The sequence below is a fragment of the Fukomys damarensis genome, unplaced genomic scaffold (genome assembly GCF_012274545.1).
Source record: "Fukomys damarensis isolate Sample0158 unplaced genomic scaffold, DMR_v1.0_HiC HiC_scaffold_37, whole genome shotgun sequence".
NCBI lineage: Eukaryota > Metazoa > Chordata > Mammalia > Rodentia > Bathyergidae > Fukomys > Fukomys damarensis.
The window spans coordinates 45,081,573-45,098,000 of NW_022900949.1; the positions used below are offsets into that span (position 1 = coordinate 45,081,573).

General features: G+C 35.6%; 1 protein-coding gene across 1 annotated transcript in view; it reads right to left on the reverse strand.

The window, feature by feature from the left end:
* Positions 1 to 16,428, reverse strand: part of Mrpl3 (mitochondrial ribosomal protein L3) — a 41,698-nt gene that overhangs the window by 16,047 nt on the left and 9,223 nt on the right. Inside the window, exons 5-7 of the mRNA XM_010625452.3 lie at positions 11,898 to 11,997; positions 11,035 to 11,095; positions 589 to 697 (exon numbers count right to left, since the gene is read on the reverse strand). Coding sequence (XP_010623754.1) covers positions 589 to 697; positions 11,035 to 11,095; positions 11,898 to 11,997 — 270 coding nt within the window. The remainder of the gene's footprint in view (positions 1 to 588; positions 698 to 11,034; positions 11,096 to 11,897; positions 11,998 to 16,428) is intronic.

A 16,428-nucleotide genomic window follows, 5' to 3' on the forward strand; every position in this document is an offset into this window, starting at 1 on the left:
CCCTATTTTTAATGTTCATACAGAGATTTCTTTAACTGAAATACCGAATAGTTTCTTTGGTGCGAAAACTATAATAGTACACAGGATCCTAATGAGATAACTAATAATGTGAAATAGGAAGTAAAGGGCTAAAGGTGTAGGGAAAGTGGGAAGGGTGGGGGAAAGGTAATAAGGGAGAGGAAAAAAATATGAGAAACTGAAAAAATGGAAATAAAGTGTTTGTAAATGGGGAGGGGAGGGGGGTGAAGGGAGGGCAGGGACAAGGGGAAAAAATGAGAATCAAGACCTTTATGTAAAGGTACAGAATCCCAATGATGAATGTAACTGTATTGTATACCTAGATTGTACCAATAAACTCAATTAAAAAAAAAAAAAGAATACTGGTCATAAGTATGTGGGACAGAACTAAACAATTCAAGTCTGGTTTTAGAAAATAAGGGAGGAGAGGACCCCCCAAAAAAGAGTGACCAGTACTAGAACCCACTGAAGATCAAATTGAAATGTGACTTGATCTCAAGAAAAACTGAACACTGTCTGTGCAGACATTGAATATTTAGCATTAAAGAGAGCATCATTAGCTATACTTACACCAGTTGCAATAGCTCCAGGTCTCCTATGGGTTTTCGTCTGACCATGGGAAGCAGGCTGGCCTTTAAATCCCCATCTTTTCATGACTCCCTGAAAACCTTTACCAATGCTAAACAAAACAAGTGTTAGAATTTATACAATATTGTAGAGTGCAAAACATTCCCAAATGTACATTTTTTTGATAATACCTTCGAGGCATAATAAAGCTTATCTAAATAACTAGAAAGGATACACAAGCAAAGCTTCAAATGAATATTCCTTTATCTGCCTCAGCTTGTACCACCCATTCAAGCCTAATTGTATATAAAATTAATTCAAGATAGCGAGACAATAATAAGGTAAGCAAAAGGAGTTTTATCTGAACAGGAAAAAAGTTTCATCATCATAATCTACAGAAGATGACAAAGTAAAAGAGGTACAGTTCTAGAAATTTCAAAATGTTCATTATACACAACAGACAGCCATCAAGATGGACCCCAGAGATCCCCACCTCCTGGTACTGATGCCCTTGTTCAATCCTCTTCCCTTGAGTCTCAGTGGACCTAGTGATGTGCCTCTAATGAATAAAATACGGCTGAAATGATGAAACGTTACTTTTGAGATTTGGTTACAAAGAGACTATAGTTTTCATCTGGGAGCTCTTTTGCTTGCTAGGCTCTGAATGAAGCCAAGTGCCATCACATAAGCCATGCTATGGAGGGGCATGTGGCAAGGGTGGTTCCAGCAATAATACCTTGTGGACCTGACCCCATGTCTGTGTTGGTAAATTTGGAGGCAAATTCTCCCCATGTTGAACCTTGAAATGATGGGAGCCCTGGTTAACAAACACCCTTAATGCAGGGACCCTGAGCCAGAGACACTTAGGTAAGTTGTATTAGGACTACTGACCACAGAAACTGTGAGGTAGTAAATGTTTATTACTTGAAGCTATTCTGCTTTGGGTGATATATTAGGCAGCAATAGCTATGTAATCTAATGGTATCAATAAGAAAATTAAAATGCTCTAAATGCCAAGCAAGTTTTATTTTAGAAGATACTAGATGTATCTTGGTTTCAGTATGAATGGAAGCTAATAGAGAACAAAATCAGAAAACCACAATTTCTTAATAATCTAAAATCTCATTTTGAAATGAAATCATTTTATTTTCAGATTTTGTTAGCTAGAGAAGCTTTGTATGATGCAAGTAGACAGCAAACAATACTAGGCTCAAGCAGCATTAAAGTGTATTTCTAAATGTTAAATATATTAGTACAAACAATACAATCCAAGGCCAGGGGGAACTGTAAGATTCAATGCATTTTTTTATATACTCTTAAAATGAAGACTTTTTTTCACCTTTCACTCAACAATGTTAACATACTTTTTATGTACATGAAAAGGGGCAAAAGAAAAAGAAAAACAAACTACTTTCACAAGAATACTGTAATGAATTTGTTAACACAGAATTATCAGAGGACTGGATTGAAGAAAGCCCACATGTCTAAAACAGTATGTTTTAGATAAGTCAGAAATTCAATATAAAAGCAACCATAAATTATGTTCAGAACCATCAGGTACATATTATCAAATCAAACACCAAAAGTTATTTGTAAATAATTTAAATTTAGCATACATCATTTTCTTCTTCAACTGAACATACTATGATAGCATGTACATAATTCTTCTTTTGCCCCAAACACTCAAAATAATAGTCTTCATTAAAGAGTTATACAAAATAACATTTCTGTATTTCTATAACATCTACAAAGATAAGCACGATAATCAAACACTTTAATGAAAATATATTTCAAAAATTTAACAAATATTTTCACTTAATGAATTTTAGAGTATCCTTGCAAAGCAAAAAGCTTGGCAATTTAAAAGTAAAAAAAAAGAGAAAATACCTAAAGAGTCATTTATCCCTATGCTATTGTTTAGCATATAACGGGGAAAAAAAGAACAATGGGAAGGACTGGCAATACTACGCTAAAATGAACAGGTTTTAAAAATACCACATTCAACCACTGGTCATTCTTGGTAGAAAGTTTACTAGTTCTTTTTGAGTCCTCAAACTTATTATCTCTTACTTAAAAAGCAAGCACCAATAAAATGCATGCCAGGTAAACTAGAGAAGATAATTGAGCTCATTTTAAAAGAAAATGATTATAAGATGAAAGCAGTATCCTGAAAGTTAATTAAACTGTCAGCTAATTACAGACTTTTTTCAATCTAGCTCTAGAACACATCATGTAGTTACACTGTGTACAATGGGAACCTCTTCAATAAATAGCCTTTAAACAACAGGATAGAACCCAAATGACATGAAAAATTATTGGTTCAGTTTAGCTTAGGGAGAATAGAGTGCACCTGTTGATCATGGGTGGTACAGGTATCTACACTTCTATATTATTCTCTGAACTGCCACCCAACTGAAGAAAAAAATAAAATAAAAAAAGAAATGAACTCTACCTAGGTACTTAGGTAAGACACCTAGGTACATTTCAAATATGTTTCCACGGGTCATATAAAATAAAATCTTTACCTCACTGAAAATTATACACAACACATTAACACACAGGCTTTGTCACTCACCCTTACATAGTCTAGTTAATTACTAGCAAGAGAAATAAAAAAAATAAATTAAAAATCAAATCAGGAAGAACACAGTATTAGAAATCACAACTTTACAGCAATTATAATTGTTAAACCAAAAATTCATAAAAAAATTGAGAAGTACCATGTAATTTAGAAGACTACTGACTTGTTTCTCAGCCCATTTGTACTTGTCATAGCAAGATAGAGGGTTACTTTCCTTTTGTGGTATAGTCTCCAAATGTTGTGTTAACAGGCATACTTTTAGTTCCAAGGATGGCATAAAGAAAGGAGGAGGATGGGCTTACAGGTATGACTAAAAGAAACTTGTAATGGGAAATGCACAATTTAGTATTTCCCAATGAGGTTTATAAATCTCTAGAGATAACTACGCAAATTTCATTCCCTTGCCATATTGTGACAAATGCCCAAATGTCAACAGCAAACAAGTTCTAATACAAATCTATCTTATTTTTTCACTTTGTGGGACACTGCCTTTCACTGCATGCCTCTGGATATTACTGTATTTTGGAGACAAAATGTCCATGAGATGAGAAGTGACTGTACACATGCTCTGAGTCCCATTTGTTCCTAATCGTCTAAAAATTCCCTCGAAAAATCCCATGCCCAAGTGTCTTGCTTGCCAATGGTTTCTCCAGCCTTCTTTTACCTCCATTATTTCCATCTTTGGAAAACAAAACTGAGTCTCTTCACATCCATCATCCACCCTCTGCAATCTACCTTCCTCTCCAATGACTATTCTTATAAGATATAACTTAATCATGCTGTTATGCTTTAGATTAAACTGTATGCTCTTAGTTTTAGAATAACAAAAAAAAATTCAATAAACAAAGGACAGTTTTTAACAAAATAAATTACATGTATATAAAAGACTTACTAGCTATTCACTGTCTCTCTCAGGATCAGTTTTTAACTCATGATAAACTAATATAGAACATTTTAATCTTTAATTACAGTTTCTCCTTTGAACAACTCCCTCAGATGTTTACAACTTAATCTCATTTGCTCTTATCTCAAAGTCATAACACCTCTACTAAAGAACCCGATAAAGTTCGAGTCAATTTCTACCCAGTTCAGTGTTGCTGTGTAAATCTATTTGATCAGTGATAAACAGTTTCTGAGCCCACAAATTGTCACAGTGGAATCTTTCAGCTGCTCTGTGCTCCATTCATATAGGTAGATGCTGGCATGAAATGTCTATATGGCTGTAACTTTCCCGGACAAGTTTGTAACAGCATGACTGAAAATGCAGGTGTTTTCTAGTTAAAAACCATAAGCTTCCCATCAATATCTGGGAATATTTTTATTAACCAGAGACTGCTTTGAGTACACTGTCCATAGCTTTTCTGATATCAAATGTAGTGCACTCAATAGTACAAAAAGCCAGATTGACATTGATTACTTCAATTTCCTGACTATCCTAAATGAACCTGGAATACATCTATCCATTCTCCTGAGTGTAATCTGCGCCTTTCAAAAAAACAAAACTTGAATAACCAATTCTGCAGTATCATGAAAGGACAAAAGTACTTTCTGAAGGTCTTCAGCCATACAACAATCTTCAGTAGCTAAGAAAACCATACTATCCCAAACTGCAAAACCATAACCATGCATTATTTCATTAGTATACATAAGAGTGAGATATGCCACTTGGAAAACTGGCAATTATTTTTTTGGTAAAGACTTTGGGGAATATTTAACAGCATTACCTTATGAAAAAGAAAAATAAATTTAAATCCAAACATGTTAAGCCATTTGCCCAGGGTCAAATCCCTGGCAAATGGAAGCATCTGTCCATGATTTCAACCCAGATCACACTGTCTCTTGAGAATCAGAATAGAACAAAAATATGAAAATATTATAGTCAAGAGGCATGAGGCTATTTTAATGGCATCCTCATTAGTCTATAAAATCTAGATGTAGTCGTAGTATGGGATTTTAAAATTAAGAGTGTTTTGCAGAACTACTGCTTTATTATATAAAAGGTCATAACTTGATGTATTAGAAAATAGCAGAAGTGAATTCCTAATGGCTTCTATTCATTTAAAAAGTATTTTCTATTGAGAATAATACAGAATCTTTTAAAATGGAAACAAAAGCAGTGAACTGAATACAAGTGATAGTGGCTAATACTCTTGAGTGTTTATTACATTCTAGATTAGTGATGGTGAAACTTTTAAGAGCTTTCAGTGATAACAAACAGCTGGCTGTAGCACGTGTGTCACAGATTTCTCAGCACTGGGCTAGGCTGAGTTAAAAGCTTTCTGTGTATTATCTCAATCAATTTCTACATGACTATCAAGTAGGTGGTATTATGTGAATGATGAAATAATAAAAGTTGTCTAGATCACAGAGCTACTGAAAAACCAATTCCTTTAGCTACTCTTCTAGATTGCCTTTTACTTATCAGGCCTTATTTTTGCTTATTGTAGGTTAAAAAAAATTCTGCTTTATAGTTACACAGGGAGGAAATTATAGATATCTACTATAAAATTTTTAAGCAACAAAACAATAAAATATCACCTTAAAACTTCCGAATTCTAGCCTTTGGCTAGAAACAGTTACTTACACTGATTTAAGAGGGATTATTTTTCATAAACAATATGCCCCTCTAAAATCTAATCATTTTCAAAAGTGTTTCACTAATGTTTACAACTATATTGCTTTGAATATCTAGTGAACATAGTTTTTAAAAATGAAATAAAACTGAAAATGTACAGAACTGGATAGGAATTGGATCATGAAGGAAGCACATACTTTGTTTTGACCAGAATTCACAGCAAAAGTCCACCAGTCAGAAGAGCAACGAGTCCATGGGGAGGGTTTCAGATGGTGTGCAGGCACCCCTCACTCAATAGTATGTGGGATGAGGCACAAAGCCCAGAGCCCTGATTTTTGAAGAACTCACTTGACTTTTAAAACTACCTTTAAGACTTGATGGAACTGGGACACATCTGTGATTTCAGCACTCCAGGAGGCTGAGGCAGGAGGATCTTAAATTCAAGCCATTAGGCAACTGAGCAAGACCCTGTCTTGATATAAAAAAGGGTTGAGGGATTGAGGATATAGCTCAGTGTGAAGGCCCTAAGTTCAAACTCCATTACCATGAGGGGGGAGAAAAAAGGACTTTGATGGGAATAGTACTTCTTTATATATTTTGATATTTTAATAAAAGCTCAAAATAACCCAATCAATCTCAGTAAATAAGGTGCTTTATCAATTAATCTTGGGCTGGAGATTTAGCTCAGTGGTGCCACTGCCTGCTACTCAAGCACAAGGTCCCAAGTTTGATCCCCTGTACCAAGAAACAAACAAAAAAACCCAATTATATAATCTTTGTTACTCTATCTCCCTAAATTTTTATCACCAAGGAAAACACTACTGAGACAAGTGAAATTTTTCTACTTTAATACAAAAATACAAGGAAAACTGACAACTTTAAAGTAGTAAGATTATGACTAAAAATATATGGGTTGTTCTAATTAGCCCAGGCTTATAGGTAAGATTTTTAGATTACCTTTCTTCCAGAAAGAAAAATCTTTCACAAAACCAAATAAGCTGCCTTTTGACTTCAATATAAGCTTCAAAGTTAAATAATAAATAATTAAAGAATTCCAGACAACCAGAAAAAAAGTTCCCATCGTGCCACTGTCATGAACTCAAAGCTGAGTAAGATATCTGGCAGAACAGGCCCCTCTGCCCCCACTGAGATGAGTGTAACACCATGCTGTCTGTCCTTCCAGTCCTTGACAGAGTCCTAACATTTCCTCTTGAATACAGAAAAATGCATTTTTATAATTTTCTTTTGGTTGGTTCTTTTATTCTTTTCTCATTTCTTTTACTTTTAAAAAAATCATTTATCATAATAAGCAGTGCCAAGATTCAATAGAAAAAATTAGCTAAACAGCCTATGCTGAGGATAGAGTTAACAGTCACACATTGCTTATATTCACATAGTACCTAAAGCTGTTTGGTCCTTAAAGTTGAGGCCAAAAGAAAAGGAAAATATTAGACCCCAAAGTATCATTTGTTTGAAATTACAAAAGAATAGAGTCACTATTACAGAAAAAGAACTTTAAAGGTGTACTTGGGCAGAGGAGAGCGCAGTCATCATTATACAAGCTAGTTTAAATTTCTACTACAAATGAATTATATGAGACGGCCATGTCTCAAAGACTAGGCTTTATTATCTACTAAGAGCACAATGGAACTATAAAGCTATTTTACTAGATGTTTTATTAGATGTAAAAATATTTTACATGTAATCTAAACTGAACTTATATTCTCAGACCCTTTAGAAAAAAGACTATTTCTGGTATAACAGAACAATTAAAACTAACTCTGGCAAACATATTCACCTCATACCCCCAAGTTACACTGGTAAATTTACCTATTTATATAGAGGATTTTAGTGAAATTCAGTATAGGTAAACACGATGTATCTTTTGATGCAAGTAGATTTTCTGCTACAATTATTAGAAAAAGGACATTTAACAGTTTAAGTATACCCTCAAGAAACTCCTGCTATTGGTCACTGAACAATTAAAAAAAAAAATACTTACATACAATTACATTTCCGAGATTAACAGATCCCAGTAACAAAGAATTTTCGAGGTTGACACTGTTTTCCCTTTTTAACCTTTTTAAAATTAATCTGGTGAATTATTTCTAAACTATTTTTAACCCAGCAATTAAAGGTCTAAGGAAAGTCTAAAGAAACAATTTGAAACATTCAAAATATAGATTAACAAGTAAAAATTTTCTTTGTCAGTGGAAAGAAGAAAATGAAGCCAATTACTAAACAGACCTATTTTCAATTTTATGCTAACTAAAATGTAAGTAATAAGCAGGCTCATTTAAAAAAAAATTTTTGGCAATGTTATTTTGAAAACTAGATTAATTTAACTTGGTTGCTTTTTAAAAAGATGTTGATGTGTCACAAGTTGATCAGAGTTAAAGAAAGGCATTCTGAATTCTGTGCTGGTACAGCAGTAGGGGAGAAAAAGTAGTTTAACTGATAAGCAGGACTTTTTTCCAGTCCTGTGGCCCTCAGAATCCCAGACCCATAGCCCCATAGCCCGAGAACTGGTTAGAAACCTTAGGAACTCCACAGAGGGGTATGAGTCCATGTTCAGCGGCCTTTTTAGAGAGTCAAAGCTCAGTTAACTGGGAAAGCCTCTGCTGCAGTCTGTAAATCCATGTCCTGTCACCATCCTAACCATGGAACAACACAGTTCTTTTCTCTGATGTGTTTGTACTTGTAACAGGATTAATAATCAAGAAGATGGAGCCCAGAAGTCACCAAACAGGGGCTAGAAATAGAGGACAAGGTAGATAAACTCGGCTCTAAATAAGTTACAGTGGTAAGGGATGAGAGCACACAGAGCCTATACCCAAATGATGATGGTTCCATTACAGTTTAATAGAAAAAAGCACATTTTCATTGGCTGCAAAAGACTTAAAACTCTAGGCAAGGAGAACTGATCCCTCAGGGGAGGACATACAAGAGTTTAAAGGAAAAAGAAAAGTAAGCATATGCACACATATACATGGGGCATGTCCACACACATCACAACTCAGGGACATCAGCGGCAAAGAGAAGGGGCAGCAGCAGCTGGGACTGGATGTGGCTAAGGAGCTCACGCTACATTCAGAGAATTCAAACCAAACTCCACATGAGAAGAGTCCAATAAATTTAAAAGTACTTAAAAGAATCTTACAGATAAAATGACATGCCAGCTACAAGAGGTATAGTCACTGGAAACATTTAACAAAAGTTAAATAAAATCCAATTCAATCTGACTCAGGTAATTCTGCTTGAGTGTGCACCAGAACACAGTGCACCTTGTACAGTAAAATCAAAACACAGTACTACAGCTCATGCGATAGCGAGGATCTTCTCAAATGGGTAACCTTCCCTTCTCTTCCAGAAGTGTGACTGTCACTACTTTAAATCCTCAGGCTGTAATCCCAGCTGTTAGAAGCTGTTTAATCTGAGGCTGATATACAACCTCATGTTTTCTAGGAATATGACTTGACTTTAAAATAAAACAAAACAACTTCCCCTTTTACTTTATACTCACAGGAAGGCTGTGGTTTTAAAAATAACTTTTAAAAAAAGAAGCCAAGGAAACACAGCAGCATATGAGATGAAAGCATTTAGTGGGCATAGGCATTTGAAAAGCTAGCCACTAATCCAAGCTAGTCACAAGCTTGGTCACAGACATTACTGAACAAAAACCTCTGACTCTGCATGGCTTCTCAGCATATCCCACGTTCTATAAAATATTTAATGGAATGCATACAACACCAACTGTGCATAAATTAACAGAATTAGTATGAGGTACTTTATCACATGTAATTCAGAAATTAAACAGCAAAATAATCTGATCTACAACACATTAATAAACCTCCCCAACTAACCAAACCAAAACTTTAGTTTTAATATTTTGAGTTCTTGAAAGTGAAAGCAAAACAAACACAGTTATCAAGAAACAAATTATTTTATGGGCTGCAGTTAACAAGAGACAAGTTCAGGACAGTGGGAAGCAGAAAAAAGTCAACGGTTCATAATTTATCTAAAAAGAAGACTTTCTCTGCTACCAATCTGTCCCATTTCACTTCTAAACAGCTGAACAAAGTAAAGCTATCTAGCAGCTTTTTTAATGACCTATATTTCAAACTAAATGATAACCATGTAGAAATGAATGTACAGCATATAACTGGATGAAGGAATCTAGTGTTAGCATTCATCCAATTTCTCTGGATAGAAACTACTCTAAAAAATAACAAACAACCATTGACAACCATAAGACTATCCCAGAGCAACTGTAGACACATTTTTTTTTTTCAAACGGCTCCTGAGAATACCCCTGCAGATACTGCCATGTAACAAAAAGAAGAAAATTAAGGCACAAAGAGAAACAAAATTATAATTTATGTTGCGAGAACAACAGAAATGGACAACAGCTGATAGTGGAGTTTTGTTTATACTAGATAGTTTGAGCTCCAATAACCTAAAGAGTTTCAATATAAACATATACAAAAACTTATTTCAAATTCTGTAGTGAAGTAACCTCAATCAATTTTTAAAAGCTACTTCTCAAAGATCTAAATGTTTCCTGGAGGCTATCTAGCCAATGATAAGCCATTTGGCATAAATGGTAACATAATCAAAAAGCTGCAGTACCAAAAATACCACTGCCCAGACTAAATATGACTCATAGTCAGCATTTGTTAGTAAAAAATATTGATTTCTACTAAATTAAACCTTGTTAAGAGTATTAAAAGAATTCTTTTTTCACGGAAGAAGTCTCACTTATGTAATACTGAGGAGTAGTATAATGCTACTGAAGAGACCTACAGTGCTGCTTCTAGTTTTTGATAGGCTTTTAACATGGTTATTTTAGAAGTCAAACACAACCACCACTTTCAAAATAAAATGTTATTAATTTAACCATTTCCTACAATTGAAAAGAATAACCAAAACTAGATTACACAATAATGTCAAAAGAATTCTATCAGCCCTGCTCGTGTGCATTTCACCATCACACTGTATGCCATCTTTGGTCTTCAAAATAGAAGTGGGCCCAAACTACAAAGAATCTAAGTAATGAAACATTTCTTTTAATTCTATGTCAAGAAACATACATCTCAGTCTCAAGGCTGTAACCTGAATTTTTCACATAAAACTAAGTTAGTAAAATTTTAAAGCCAGCGTAGTTAGTGACTTCACTGATTAGACTTATGAGTGAGAATATTTATATTTTATTCACTGACTTGGTATATTCACTTTAATTTTTTTTTAGTTAATGAAGAAACAAAAGGAAAAGAGAATTGCTGTGAAGACCTACGTTTTGGCAGTGACGTCCACATACTGTCCGGGACGAAAGTGAGCAGCATATAGAGGAGTGCCTTTTTGAGAAGAAAAGAAAATCAGTATGAGATCTGTCACACAGAAATAACTTTATTAAATATAAACTACATCAAACAACCCTTCTAGGTATCAGATTTCAAAAAACAGGAGATTGTCTTCAATTATAATAAACATTAGAACACCTAGACAATGAAATTATGCAACACACCTGTCTTTTAGTTGATTGCGTAGCCTAAAGAACAAAGCCCTACGTAAGGCACATGATGCTGGAGAGGTCAGACCAGGCCTGGCAAATGGGCCAGTGCCTTCTAGGGGTCAAAGCGGCATTGGTCAAAATGAATGATTCTTGTTACAACACACTATTGCTGCTGGTAAACACCCAAGCTTGATGACTGTGGTTAGTTTTCCAAGTATGCTGAAGTAAAATATACGACATATAACTGTGTATTAGTCACTCTCCCTTTTCAGGTTATATTTCCTATTTAAGGGAGACTCTAGTTTTCTTCACTTAACAGAAATCCAGCCTGTAAACAACCTCAAATTTTAAAAGTTAGTGTATTTATTTAGAATGGCTTTTTCAAATGTGAAGCTCTCTCTACATTAAAAACAAAAGCGTTCCTCCCTTTTTCATGGAAAACAAAGAGTCCCCTACAGCTTTTTCCACTTAAAAGACACAAAGATTTGTTTGTTCTTAGTGATTAAAACAGATAGTTTTATACTTAAAAATAAATACCTGCATTTGGGACTCTGTATTTTGGATTCAGCTTTGAAAGGGCTGGCATTAAACAAATAACATATTTGGATATTTTTACCGCCCTCCGTTCCCTGACCTTAGATTACCTGGCTTAATTACAGCATTATCTGTTACATGAAAGATTTTAATGCTCTGTTTTGGTGGCAATCCAAGTTCTCGGTAAAATTCCAATGTAGATTCAGATTTCTAGGGGAAAAGCAATACATATAAGTAACACGTTAAATACCAGAAGTGGACTTGACTGCACAGAGATTCAAATCAAGTTATTAACACCAGAAAAATAAATTAATTACACTCTATTTCTTTATTGTACAAAGAGCACCCAATCCTCATTTAAGGGAGGTACGATTTATATCTATAACCCATTACATCTCTATGAGCAAATAACCTTAGTACTTAGTATCCTACCATGTGAACATTGTTTGGGGAAAGGCCTTCATTCTGTAAGGAAGAGTTGTGCTCTGCTCAGATTTGAGTTCTCGTAACATTGTATTAAGAGCCTCACCCATAGAAAATCAATAATACATCTACTCTGCATCTATCTTAAAGCAACTGGAAGAAAATGTGATGAATCACACTGAAGTTTCACAACCACAAGCTCCAACATGAGTTCCAACTGTGGCCTGACCTACCTACATTTCCTTGGTTAGATTTTTCTCCTACTCTTGAGACAATTATGTCACATCCTCTTCTGAAGCCTCTAGTACTCTTTCAGAGGGAAGAGAACTTCCCCACGTCATCAACAAACAAGGCACCTGCCTGTCCCAGCCCTCTTACAGTCATCCTTCCAACCAACTCCTCAACTTCTGCTTGGAGACTCCAATTTCACTTCTCTAGGGAGGGAGCCAGGCAGGCATCAGTATTTTTTGAAGCACCTTATGTGACTGTACGTTAAACCAAGGCTGTGAACCACACTGAAAGATGAACTGTCTTTGCTCTAAAAGGGCTCATTCCTACCTCCTCACCTACTCACTGACTTCCCTGCTGAAACTGTCCTCAATTTTTTCTAAATCAATCTCCACCTTTCTGCTAGAAGTTTCAATAAGTACATGAATGTGTCCCAATAATTCAAATATTAAAACAAAGCTTTTCCTTCACCATATATTCTTCAGCTAAATTTTGTTTCTCTTTAAGCAATGCTTCTTGAGAAACTTGCTTTACTTTCTCTCCACCCATTCTCTGAACCCACTTTAATCAGGTGCTTTCAAGCCTCTAACATTCAGCAGAAAGTGCTGTGCAAAGTAACCAATGATCGCCACATTTCTGCATGGTCAAAGTCACTGGCCAATTATCATTTTATTTGATCAATGTGTAATGCTTGACACAGGTGAACACTGTCTCCTTGAAAGACTGTCACTTGGTGTCTAGTCACTATTAGTTTCACATATGTACATAGGAATATGAATTCATATTCCTAATTTTAATGCCAAATTCTACTCTGGATATTTTTACATTCCACCTGCCAACTCATTATCTCCACATCAACGTCATACAACAACTCAATCTTAACAGTCTAAAACTAACTCAACTTCCTCCCAAGCCTGTTCTTCCAAATCTCAATAAACGGCAACTTCTGTTGTTTGGGCTAAAAATACTGTGGTTATCCTTGACTCTTCACACCCCATTTAACATTCACCAGCAAGTCCTAAAAAATAATACAGCCCATACTAACCTCTTCTCATCACTACACCCAACTCCATCCCATCATCTTTACCAGGATTATTTCAACAGTCTGCTATCTGATCTAACCCCTCCCACTCCCAGACCATTCTCAATTTACTGGTTGTCATGACCATATTATTTCACTATGCACTAAACTAAAATCGAAGTGTATCAAAGATCTAAATATTAAAACAGAAAATAAACCTGCTGGAAGATAGGTTAGACAGAACTCTTGAAGACAATGGCATAGGAAAAGACTTTATGAAGAAAACCTTAGTTGCATGGGAACTAGCACAAAGAATCGATAACTGGAATCTCATCTTACTAAAAAGCTTCTAAACAGCAAGAGAAACCACCAACAGACTGAAGAGACAACACAAAATGTTAAAAAAAATTTTACCAGCTGTTCTTACTGTCTAGAATATATGAAGAACTTAAAAAAAATCAGACCTCCCAAATTTAAAGACCCAATTCAAAAAATGGTCATTTGAAATGAACAGACATTTCCCAAACAAAGAAGTAGAAGCAGCAAATAAACATATGAAAAAATGTTCAACATCACTGGTCATTCGAGAGATGCAGATGAAAACAATGCCGAGATTCCATTTCAGTGCAGAAAGATCAAGAAATCAACCAATAACAAATGCTGGCGGGGTTATGGGGAGAAAGGAACACTTCTCCACTGTTGGTGGGAGTGTAGACTGGAAATCAGTGTGGAGATTTCTCAAAAAACTAGGATTAGAGGTCACATTTGACCCTGCTATTCCTCTGCTTGGTATATTCTCAAAAGAATTAAAAGCATCATACCACAGTGACATATGGGCACCCATGTTTATAGCAGCAAAGTTTGTAATAGCTAAAGCTTGGAGACAGCCTAAAAACCCATCAACTAGTGAGTGGATAAAAAAGATTTTTTTTTAAATAAAATGGAGTATTAATCAACCACAATGAATGAGAAACTAGAGACATTTGTAACTAAACGGATGCACCTTGATGCCATCCTCATAAATAAACAGGACACACATGTGTAAACACCAAATCATTTCTCTGGTGTGAGAAACTAAAGGTGTAAATGAAGACTGAAATGTAAAATAGATATTGTGAAATAGGAAGAAAACATTCAAAGGGGAAGGGGAACCAGGGAGGGGGCAGGGAAAGGAAAGAAGGGAAAGAAAAAAAAAAACTGAAGGTAAGAAGGAAAAAATGAAAACAAAACTTATGTATATGGGGGGCTGGAGAAGTTGAAGGGAGGGCAGGGGGATGGGAAAAAGTAAGAATCAAGATATACTGTGTACAGATACAAATTCTCAATGACGAATGTGATCATAAGGTATACCTAGATGTATAAATAACTCAATTAAAAAATTAAAAGAAGAGAACTAAAGAAAAGGAAAAGCACAGGTATTTATATCATGCCTAGAAATTGTGGATACAAACAAACAAACAAAAATTCAAGCTATATTATGTCTCTGTGGTGCCTTCCATGTTAAGCAGAATCAAGTCCCAACTCTATGGTTCACAAGGTTCCAGACAACCTGACTTCATTTCCTGCTCTCAGATAAAATGTACTCCCACACTAGTGTAAGAACATATCAAACACCACCCTTTGGTCCTTTGCATGTGTTATTTCCTCTGTTCGCCAGGCTTCTCTGCCGGATTTTTGGATGACCTGCTTCCTTACTTTCTTAGGTCTCCATCAAAATATCAACATACCTTTCCTATCTAAAATAGTACCACTTTTGTCACTTGCTACCCCCTCAACCTTTTATTACTCTGCAAGGAATTTATCCCCATCCATTGCGATAGATGTACACAACAGCCTCTCAAATCCACCCCCAAATGCACCAGAAAGTAATCTTACTGAAGGCAGTGTCTTGCTTAGGTTCTGCTATATCCCCACTTCTTGTAGGTCTTGCTGTCTGTTTGCCTCACTCCTACCTTTTTCCATTATAAATATCACTATAACCAATTTCCTTGAAAATAAAACTCTATAGATATCTAATTTCCTTATAATAATGTCCTGGTTAACACCCCGCTCCCCTTAGTTTTTTAAAGAATTGATACAGATTGCTATAGAGTTGCCCAAAAAAGTTGTACCATTTTGTTTCTGGATGTGCAGAGTTGCCCAAAAAAGTTGTACCATTTTGTTTCTGGATGTGCAGAGTATTTCTTTCATTAGAATAGAATCAACACAGGTATATCTATCTCCCTGCTGTTTCCTCTCCCTCAACTTTTCTTTCTTTCTTTTTTTTTTTTTGGTACCAGGGATTGAACTCGGGTCCTTGCGCTTGCAAGGCAGGCCACTGAACTGCTGAGCTAAATCCCCAGCCCCCCTCAACTTTTCTTCTAAGCATAAATAAGCAGATGCAGGCTTCTGATGGGCCATATTACTTGCTGTATACATACCTGTGTCTGTCCACACCACTCCTGACTTGCAATTGTCCCTGACACCCTATATGTGCACAGCTCATGAAAACTCTAATGTTTCTAGTTCTGGCTCCAGTTAAATTTCCCAAGATCCTTTCCCAAACAGGCTTGCCAGAGCATATTATTCCTCACACCAACTCTACACTCTGAATATATCTCAGTTATGCCTTTATGACCTCACACTGATCTACTTACAAGTCTACCTGGGTATGAAGTTTGTCTGTCCAAACCAAGCCACTTTTATTGACTTATATGCAGTACTAAGCATTAAGCCCAGCTCACACATGCTAGGAAAGCACTCTACCACGGAATTATTTTCCTAGTCCTTTCATCAAATTTTGAGACAAGATCTTGCTATGTTACTAAGGCCACTGGCCTCAAATTTGCAATCCTCCTACGTTGGCCTCCCAAGTATCTGAAATTAAAGACTCTAGCTAGCTTCTCACTCTGCTGAACAATCTGTTCTTGGAATGCAACATTACTGTGTTTGTGAGCTGACAGTGTATGGCCTCTATCTTCAAGTCTAGT